We start from the raw sequence: 10,693 nt of genomic DNA, 5'->3' as shown, positions 1-10,693 counted from the left end.
AGCAGAGGGAAGAAAGATTTATGCAATGATAGGTGGTCGGACTTTGTTTGGCTGGACTGTTGCGCGCAATAAGTCCAAGGGTTTTCGTGTTTCCTGCACTTGAGGGATTATTATAGGCGGTCGATGGCCACCCGGCGCGTCACACAGCGCCACTTAGCGCTGCTGTGACACCCCGTGGAGTCCTTATGTCTAGCTACAACTCTGGACACTTAGTCTCCAGTGGATAACCGCCTCCCCCCACTCTCTCTTCCTCTTCCTCTCTGTCAGTGCGTACCAGCCGTGCGTTCTGCATGCGTCAAAGGAGCACCGTGCGTAACAGGAGAGTCGTGCGTAACTGGAGACAGATTTCACTCCATTTTGCGCTGGGATTCTGAGGACCACTGGCGGTGTAACGCTCACTTGCAAGGACACTGACCGCTGGGAGCCAGCACATTTCTCCCCCGAAACACCTCCAGGTCGTCTTTTCTCCCTCCCCTCTCTTCTCTCTACGCCAGTTGTACGTCAGAGCTGACATGACGACCGAGACCCCTCAGCAGCAGCTGGAACCTCCGCCTCCTCTGAGATCCAGCCCGGCGTCCGGCGTCCTGCATCCCGCTATGCTGAGCCCACAAGCCGCCACAGAAAGTTCTTCTAATGGCGTCAAGGGAAAGAAGACGAGCTCCGGTTTAAGGCGACCGGAAAAGCCGCCGTACTCCTACATCGCTCTCATCGTTATGGCAATACAGAGCTCGCCCACCAAGCGGCTGACACTCAGTGAAATCTATCAGTTTCTCCAGGCTCGCTTCCCATTCTTCAGGGGTTCGTACCAGGGCTGGAAGAACTCTGTCCGGCATAATCTATCGCTTAACGAGTGCTTCATCAAGCTGCCAAAAGGGCTGGGCAGGCCGGGGAAAGGCCACTACTGGACGATCGATCCAGGCAGTGAGTTCATGTTCGAGGAAGGCTCATTTCGGCGCAGACCCAGAGGCTTCAGAAGAAAATGTCAAGCTCTGAAGCCCATGTATCGGATGATGAATGGCATAGGCTTCGGCACCTCAATTCTTCCACAGAGTTTTGATTTCCAGGGTCCATCGGCCACCCTCGCTTGTCACAGTAACAGCTACAACTTGGACATGATGAGCAATTCAATGGCCGGGGGGTACGACGGGCTGAGCGGCGGGCACCACGTACCTCACATGTCCCCGAGTCCCGGCTCCACATACATGGCGAGTTGTCCTGTTCCTCCTAACGGGGAATATGGGCAGGATAGCAGCAGCAGTCCTGTACCGTCCTCTCCAGCCATGGCCAGCGCGCTGGACGGCCATTCCCCGTACGCCAGTACATCCGCACACTGGGCGTCCTCCGGCGGCTCCCCCTACATCAAACAACAGCCTCTAGCCTCCAGCAGCCCAGCATCCTCTGGTTTACACTCCGGCATGTCGCCTTACTCCCTGGAGCAGAGTTATCTTCACCAGAATGGCAGGGACAGCCACTCCACTGATATTTCAGGTACCACAGAATAACTCGAGGCTTACAGAGGGGTAGATGAATCCGGATTAAAATCTCTGGGATCCCCCCCCCCTCCCCCCAAAAAACAATAATAATAATAACAATTTTCACTGCATCTAAGTTTTATCTGCATGATATAAGCACATTTAAAACGCAACACTCTAAATGAGTGGGTCTTTCTTCTGCAGAGGCCCGTGTGATAACTGTAACGTGTAATTATGAAATTGTAGACTACACAGAAATTATATATATATATATATATATATATATATATATATATATATATATATATATATATATATATATATATATATATATATATATATATATATATATATATATATATAAAGATGATTGTCCTGTATTTAAAGATGAAAAAGATTCTTAGAGGGAAATTCATATCTGTGCAAAGCGATTAAAAACACACGCAGAGAGAATTTACCATTATTCTTTTTAATCTGTTTGCAGACTTTTTTTTCCCGCATCATTTGCCTCAAAATGTAACCCGAACACACTAGTTGCAAAATAAGAACAAATGTTTTCATTAATTTTGTTAAACAGCAAAGATGCATCGATTATTGGCTGAATCACAAAGCCAGACAGCGCTTTGTGGTATTTTAGTAAATATAGTGACATTTCTTGCTGTGTATGTAACTTCATTAACAATCAGAAAATGCGTCATTTCATCCACAGTTTGTATAATTTCCATAAAGTCACATGTTTATAACATGTCACGGGATATTTCGGCGAATTATTAGATTAAGAAAAACAACTATTTTGCGCTCTCAAGTCACCTCCCAGTTCAACCTCATTTACTTTAGCAGAACACAGCCAGGCTTTACGAAAATCTGGGGATCTAACCGAGGCGAGTAAAACCCATGCTGGAGCCCGAAAGGGGTCCCAGAGGTTAACCAAACAAAGACTGTGCAGGTCGGACCACACTGGCGGTGGATTTCAACCACGGCGTATCCACAAGAGACGGAAGGCCTTGTTAAACTTTACGCAGCGTTCTAATTGAGCCTGCTCGGAGGATAGACGTGCTGGACTGTACACAGCAGACTCGCTAACAGTACTGTCAGTCAAAGAGGCGTGTGTGTGTGTGTGTGTGTGTGTGTGTGTGTGTGTGTGTGTGTGTGTGTGTGTGTGTGTGTGTGTGTGTGTGTGTGTGTGTGTGTGTGCGCTGTCTATGAAAACGGGCGCAGGGCAGCGAGCTGTGGCCCGGAGGATAAAGCCTGCTGTCTTCCCCCCTGAAAAACACGATCACATCTGGAGTCCTTATGACCTTGACGGAGCCGCAGTCTCCACTTTTAGTTTTCTGTTTCTGGAAACAGAGCCTCGCTCACAGACACAGACGATGGCCACTGAATCTGCCTGAAATAACGCAGCATTTTCAAAAAATAATGATAAAATGTAACTGGGTAGAAAACTGAAAGCATCCATATAAGAAAGCTAAAGAAGCCAAAGAAACTGAAAAGAACGGATGTGTGGCTGCGCTGTGAGCCAACAGGGAGGCTTGCAAAAAGAAAAATATTATGATTAAAGAATTCGGGTTTTTTTTTTACTTGTGTTAAGAAATATTAGATTTTTATGGCAACTGAAAATTTAAGCGTAAACACTTTATTTTTATAAATACAATAGAAGGACCGTTTACGCCATCAACAATTGTGCTGATTTTAAAGCCACACAAAAGTATCAACAGCACTGTTTAAAAGAGGAATGGCTCATGTTCTGCATTCAAAAGTTCTAATTTAAAAATGTAGAATCAAAGTAAATACTGATTTTAGATATATGACAAGAGCGTATGTTTTATTTCAAGTTCAGCTGTTGTGTTTTTTTCTTTCTTTTAGAATATTTTAATGCCACCGTTAATTTCCTGACAGTGATCAGAAATGTGTTCCTTTATTTCAAAACCTTTCCTCTCTGCCTCTCCACAGTGGGGATTCCGCGCTATCAGAGCCATTCCTCGGTCTGCGACAGGAAAGATTTTGTGTTGAACTTTAACGGCATCTCCTCCTTCCACCCCTCGGCCGGCGGATCCTACTATCACCACCACCACCACCACCACCCCCAGAGCGTCTGTCAGGACATCAAACCCTGCGTGATGTGAGCTCTCCTGTCACTGCGGACTTCAAAACAAGAGAGGCATCACAGCCACATCTGAACAAACACGCAGATCTTTTTTTTTTTTGGTCTATTTGTCTTTTTTGTAATTTTTGAAGGATTCGTGCTAGCATGGATGGTGGAGTCCGCACTCACATGTTTGCCTCCTATGCAGCCAAATATCTTTATTATTGTTAATTCTGCTGGACTTGAACTATGCATTGAAGAAAACATGAATGAAGAAACTCCAGAGGCCTTTAGAAGTACCACTTCGCCTATATGAACCCTGACAAGCTTTCTTCTTCAAGAGAAGTTTCAGAAACACGACTTTCGATGCGTTTGCTCTTGTAACACGTGCAAACCAATTATACTCCATGTAACTGTATCTTATTACACACACAACGCTTTAGGCTTTCATGAACTGCAACGAATCTTGCACTTATTGTATAATCCTTTTACCATTTTTTCTTTTTGTTTTGTCCTGTAAAATGTTTCAATAAAGCTGATATATATTTTAGGCTAAATTCCGTCAGTCTTTCCCTGCGCGTGTATCCATCACATTTTCGATTCACTTGAGTTCAAACGAGCTGATCTTGAGCTTGCATGGAGCAAAGACACATAGTCTAATTAAACAGAGCTGTATTTTAGGCCCTTTTAGAAAGTTCTTGGATTATTTGGTCAGCCTGACATGTGCTTGGCCAAATTTCTGATTCTTTACTTTTGCTTTTTATTTACTATAATTGTTAAACCTATTTAGATTACATCATAAAGTGTCACCTATGTGTTAAGCGCCAATACATAATAGCGCACGTGGTCTACAAATACGGACAAGGTAGATACTGCTGCACATTGAGTATTTTTGATAAATTAGGTCAATTTCATGGTAATATTTCTACTTTACCTTAAAGTTTGGATGCTTATTATTAAGCATCTATTCATTTGTTGCATAACTACTTTGGATCTCAGTGCATTTTCCTGCACTAACTGTCAGGCTATGAATTTCTGTTATTCTCTAAAATAGTTTCCAGCGAATATTTAGTAACATACAGTAAACAACCCTATAATGTTTGTTTAGAATCTTAGTTTAAAAAAAATCAATAATTGCCTTTATTTTAATGTTCTGCTTAAAGGTGTACACTTGAGAGAGGATCCGATTTTTTTCTGTTATTGTTGTTGTTTAGTAACCATTTTACTGGTTTCTGTTCGGTTATGTAGTCGTAATTACAGAGCTTTTACTTATTTGAAGTAAAGGGATTACAGTTATTTAAAATATATAATATAACATTTGGATCACAGATCTAAATCTTAAGTCAAGACATAAACAGAAAAATGTATAATTCATAACATTTAATGTAACGTATAACAGTCCTGTGAGCACCTTTTGTATTTTACTGGATTTTAAGCGCACTGCTTCAATATCAACATACTATAAATATTTCAAGAGGATGATATGAAGTTTATTTATATCCTGTTAAGTAGTTAAATTTAAAATAATACTTCTTATTTTACTAGTTGTTTTGTTTATAAAGTCACGGGTTTAAAGTAAACACAGCTTTTAAATAAATGCAGTAAAAATGAAAAATGTAGCGGCGCTCAGTATAAGAGAAAATCCAGGAAAGTAAAATGCCTTTAAAAGCACACGCGTGTGCATATATGTAGGCACTTGCTACCACTGTATATTATATTAAATTATAAGAGAAGCGGGATTCTTGTTAACGCTCTGAATGAAACAGATGTAACATGGAGGGAGGAACATTATTAGTCTAAGATCAGAGGGGGGAATGATCACTGCTTCAGACCAGTCTTGGTTTGAACGTTGCTTCATTTCACGTGTTTCACAGCCGTGTCTTGCCCGTGGAAGGCAGCTGAAAATCTTTTGCATCCTGAGGCTGCTCCTTTCCATGTGGTCATCCAGGGTTGCCAACATCTCAAGACGCCATATAAACAAATGAAACGACTGGGCCCGAGTCTGTGGAAATGCAACAAAGTGGTATTTTTAGAGTGCGGTAAACAGATCAGATTGACACAGAGCTGCCTCGTCACACAAACACAAAGCAGACTCGGGCTGCCGCACTTGTGCCCTTACTCTTCTTTCTCTGCATGGTTTTTGGTCACGAATCAAATGCAGCATCCTACAGATTACACATCTGTAGGAGCTCCTTATTAGGACCCCGGCATCACGTGACCTTTGATTGTCACGTGCAGTCACACCTTGTATCTTAATACAAGATATGAGAAAAGCTTTTTCCTCTCACGTCACCGTTTGTCATTTTAAACACATGACAGCACACTCTTTTCTTTCTCTTGGCCCTTAATGAAATAAAACCTGTTCTCACGTAACCTAAATGTAATTTATGCAGAGTAAAGAATCTGCTATCACACTGCAGAGAAAAATGAATGACCTGGCTGCAGTTGCACAACAAACCCTTTCACAATCTTCATCATTTCTGTGTAAGTGAGCGTGAGAGTCAGTGTGAGGAAAACACAATGGGAGAGTGGCCGACTGAGTCATCCTGGTCTTTCTGAAGTGGGCTCCTTCTTGGCAACACAGCAAAAGCAAACAAGCATCTGCAGCCACATATCAAAAAGAAGAATATCTCTGACTAGACAGAAAAGTCATTTTAAAAAAAATATATATATATATATTGTCACACAAAAGTGGCAAAACTGACCCTGCAGCTGCTGGATTTTCCCAAACAGGATTTTTCCAGCGGCCTCTTATTTCAATATAGTGGTGAACAGTGCCATCTAGTGGTCACTGCCATAGAACAGAGACGTTTTTACAGAAACTCAGGTGACCAACTTTACACAATTCAGCCGCAACATTAAAAACAACTACCTCGACGTTGTGTAAACTACCTCCACGCACGTTGAATGTCTCTGATCGGGCTGGAGGTGCGCTGTGGTGTCAGGAACCATGTTTGGTGGTTGCTCCTTTGGGTCCTTTGGGACAGCAGAGTGGGACTTCCGTGGGAATGAACGTAGGATGCTTGTTCCTGCAACGGATTGATTGGAGTGGGGTTTGAGGGAGCTCAGTCAACATTTTGGTCTGTTTGTCATGTTCAGTGGAGGTCTTGGGCAGTTTTTGTGGTTTGGAATCGCATCTCCAAAGCAAGAACATTTCATTCTTAATCAGATGTGTATTTATATAAAAAGCAGCTTGCCTACCAGATCTAGGTGTTTGTTTGTTTTGTTTTGTGTTTTTTTTTTTTTTACTTACCAGTACTTGCATCAATTTACTGATCATTACTACATTTTTTGACAAAGCATCTCTTAAAGCATTTTAACATTATAGCCTTCAAAGTAGCAAGTAGCAAACAAGTCTAACTAACAACAATATTTCACGATTGCAAAAGGAACACGTTTTAATCAGAGTATAGCATTGAGTCAGTTAACTTTGCAGATTATTGATCTGGTCAGTGAAGTAAGAGAGAGTGTTAATCAGTTAATCTGCTGTTATGATGTTCATGAAATTCAACAAACAGGAATGAGGTTACCGGTGGAGACCAATGATATTATTCCCTCTTTATCTTTTCTAACTTTTTTCCCCAGTAGTTTTGCATTTGGATAGGCTCAGTATCACTACTGGTAGCCTGAGACGATACCTGAACTTGCAGAGGTTGCACAGATAGTCCATCTCCTTCAGGATGGCACATCAATACCTGCCATTACCATAAGTTCTGCTGTGTTTCACAGCACAGTTTCAAGAGCATGGAGGAGATTCCAGGAGACACACAGTTATTCTAGGGAGCTGGACAGGGCGATAGAAGGTCCGCAATCCATCAGCCAGTATCTGCTCCTTTGTGGAAGGAGGAATGGAAAGTTCATAGCCACAGCCCTACAAAATAGCCTCCAGAACCAGAAGACTATGCAGCAGCATCTTGACTGCCATTAGGTATTGGTACACTGGTGTAGTGAGCCCTGGGTTCAGTGATTAGCCTCATGTGGTGAGGGTATGCAGGCAGTTCCTGGAAGATGAAGGTGAGGATACTACTGACTGGCACCCATGCTCACCTGACCTAAATCCAATAGAATCATCTGGCATCTCAGACTGTCCAGCTCAGAGATGCCCTGGTCCAGATCTGAGAGGAGATCTCCCAGGGCATCAACACATGCCCTGATTTTGTAAGGCACGCATACAAGGACATGGGGGCCGCGTACCATTTTGACTAGCTGCAATGAACTTTCTGCAAAACTGACTAACCTGCCGTGTCATTTTTTCACTTTGATTTTCAGTCCTCTGTAGGTCGGTCATTTCCATCAAGATCTGATGTGATTTCAAAGTGTTCCTTTCAGTTTTTGAGCAGTATATTTAACTGTTTTGTGTAACTTTTCCCTGGACTAGTCGCCCACTGAGGTGTGCAGAGATCTTGAACTAGATGATTGTAGGTTTAGCAATGTTCTAAAACTAGTGTAAATTCAAAGCACAGCAGCAGACACGTGCTATTTTCTTCATAACACATTGTATTATCTGTGCTCTGAGTTTTATGGAGGTGTTAATTGCAGATAAGGATTTGTTAAAGTAAAACAAGATACATATACTTGAAGACAACAAGTCAAAGCAGTTTGAATGAAATTCCACTATCAACTGCACATGATGAAAACATATGCAGTTTCACAAATATTTAGTTGCTACAACTACAGTGCTTGGCCTGAAAGGGACACTTACTGACAGGTTTGGGAAACCAAAGAGCAGGGGTGTTAAACATAAGTCCCGGGGGCCAGAATCAGCCTGAAAAGCACTACAATCTTGGGCCTGCTGGACGGTTTTGAAAATGTGAAGGGGGGCATACATTTTAGACTTGACTGCATTTTCACAAGTGTTACAGCTTTTCCTACTGATAAAGACCTCCTGCATGATCATTCATACTATACCAAAGTAAATAGGTAATAGATGGACATTGAGGACAAATCTCTAATTTTTGCAGTGGGTTTACCATAAAACAACATTCTCTCAGTTAACAAAAAGCATTTATTTTATGATTGCAGGGCATTCTGTGCAATGAGCTAACAGAACAGATTTATTTCGTAAAGTTTTAGACCAAAGCAACATTTTTTTCATGTAGAAAAAATGAGATGTATTGCTGAAATTACACTTCTTTTTTATATTAAAATATCTCAATGTCATCAGAAGGGGAAGTTTCTTAAGAACAAAGTGGGATGTATATGGCTCACAGTGTAAAAAGAGTTTGGCATCCCTAACCGAGAGAATCAGAAACCAATATCTGAGCAAACTAAAATACCAAAATTAAAGAAGAAATCCAGAACTGACCGATCTATTTGGTCTAGTAATGCTGCTAACAGTTCCCTGACTGTTCTTTTAGCACCACAGTGAGATTGGCATTTTTGCTTGAAATGAAAGTTCCAACTTTGAAGGGACCGCCATTAAATTAGATGCAGATCTTTATTCTCTACAGGTAAACAGACCCCACCAAACTAAATGTGTGTTGTGTGGGATATGATACCAGTGTGGATATAGCTAACGTTTAAGAAAGCACAGGCACACAGAAACTGCACAGATCATATCTGATCATATCTGTTATTTAAGGATCAACGATCTTTTAATGGCTTCTGATGCAGGAAATGGTTCTGTATTCATTTTACTTGACCTCAGTGTAACCTTTGATAATGCTTACCATAATATTTTACTGAAAAGGCTTACATCTTTGGCTCGTATCATTGGCTCTACATTGGACTGCTTTGCCTTATGTTTATCTGACAGGACTTTTTCTCTTAGGGAGAGCAAGTTCTTTTCTGCCACTGCTTCTCTAACCCGTGGGGCTCCGCAAGGCTCAATCCCGGGTCCATTATTTATTTATTTATTCTATATTCTTTCCTTGGCTGGTATCACTTAATCTTTTATAAAATTTCACAAGTAGTAGTGTATATTTCACAAAGTGGATAGTTGTGTTCTCTTAATGTTGATAAGCTACTACTCTTTTCTGTCTTCTGTTTTCTCTCAGCTGTTAGTTACAGCAGATGTCTGCCCCTCCCTGAACCTGGTTCTGCTGGAAGCCTCTTCCTTGCTCATCATAGGGGTATTCTGACCATTGAGGCTTTCTCTCTAATAATGTAGGGTCTTCATTTTAAAGGATTAAGCATCTTGGCTGTGGCTCACGAAGCAGAGCAGACCATCTAGTAATAGGAATGGTTGCTGGTTCAATCCCTGGCTGCGCCAGTCTATGTGCCAAAGTGTCTTAGGGCAAGATACTGAACGCTGAAATGCCCCCAAAGGGCTTCATTTAAATGTGAATGTCAGCCAAAAGGAACTAGAAAAAAGTGCCCATGTGAATGGGTTAACGAGGCTTTGAATGCTCAGGCAGAGAAGAAAATGTGCTCTATGAGGAATGGTCTATTTATTTTGGGTAACCATTGTTAATAACAATAGCACTGAATTTAATTACATTGATTAGTGTACACTGTCACAAGTAGTTTAGTGGTGTCTGACTGACTGGCATACTTTTCCAACACTTTTAAATATCTCACAAGAAAAAAACATCATAACAGAGACTGTGGTGTAATAGATACTGTGGTTATCATCCTCATAGGCAGCTTTCAGTCAAGCATAACCGGACCATGTGGCAACATGTCTGTAGGCTGGGCTAGGCTCGTACTTTGGAAGTGGGCGTAAAGCTGTGTGTGTGTGTGTGTATTTGTTTCAATGTTACCACAGGTGTTGCTCTTCTCTTTTGCTTCACTTCAAGAACTCCTAGAACAGAAATGGGCTTCAGCCAGGAACACTGCTCCCATACAGGACACAGGCTGCTTTTGCTCCCTATGTCATCAGCTTCTGAGGTCAGAGCTTGGACACCATGCTGCTGCCACCAGTTACGCACCTTAAAACAGGACATCTCTTCTTGCCGCTGGTTATGCAGAGGTCAATCAGTTCTACAGAGCCTACAAACATATCTGACTAGTTTAAAAAACACCCTGCAGGTGCAGACTTCTTGGCATCATAGAAACATTTTTGTTCTGTGGCTCTTATCTGACAGGCAGGTTAAACTACTTTGCTGCTAACCTTTCTAAAGCAGAAACTCTTGTGCTGATGTTGGGTGTGGGCAGCAAGACTGGCGGCCTGCTGAAGTAGACGTACGTGAAGTTAATG

General features: G+C 41.8%; 1 protein-coding gene across 1 annotated transcript; it reads left to right on the top strand.

Annotated features, from left to right (window-relative positions):
- Window positions 1–205: 205 nt before the first annotated feature.
- Window positions 206–4,230, top strand: foxf2b (forkhead box F2b). Its single transcript, XM_086268767.1, has 2 exons — window positions 206–1,488; window positions 3,423–4,230. Exons 1-2 carry the CDS (start codon window positions 513–515, stop codon window positions 3,593–3,595), a joined length of 1,149 nt encoding a protein of 382 aa, XP_086124893.1. The 5' UTR covers window positions 206–512; the 3' UTR covers window positions 3,596–4,230.
- Window positions 4,231–10,693: the final 6,463 nt, after the last annotated feature.

Source organism: Aulonocara sp. 'chitande type north' Nkhata Bay, linkage group LG17 (genome assembly GCF_057382095.1).
Source record: "Aulonocara sp. 'chitande type north' Nkhata Bay isolate Kocher_YH1m ecotype deep benthic linkage group LG17, A_spYH_male_GT1.1, whole genome shotgun sequence".
Lineage (NCBI taxonomy): Eukaryota > Metazoa > Chordata > Actinopteri > Cichliformes > Cichlidae > Aulonocara > Aulonocara sp. 'chitande type north' Nkhata Bay.
The sequence above is the reverse complement of the archived record's forward strand: the minus strand, read 5'-3'. Positions and strand labels throughout refer to the sequence as shown.

Bases quoted from the DNA above. Each gene is read 5' to 3' on its own strand.
- foxf2b (XM_086268767.1), top strand. From the start codon at position 513: ATGACGACCGAGACCCCTCAGCAGCAGCTGGAACCTCCGCCTCCTCTG. The intron at 1,489-3,422 runs GTACCACAGAAT...GCCTCTCCACAG, and splicing joins CCACTCCACTGATATTTCAG to TGGGGATTCCGCGCTATCAG.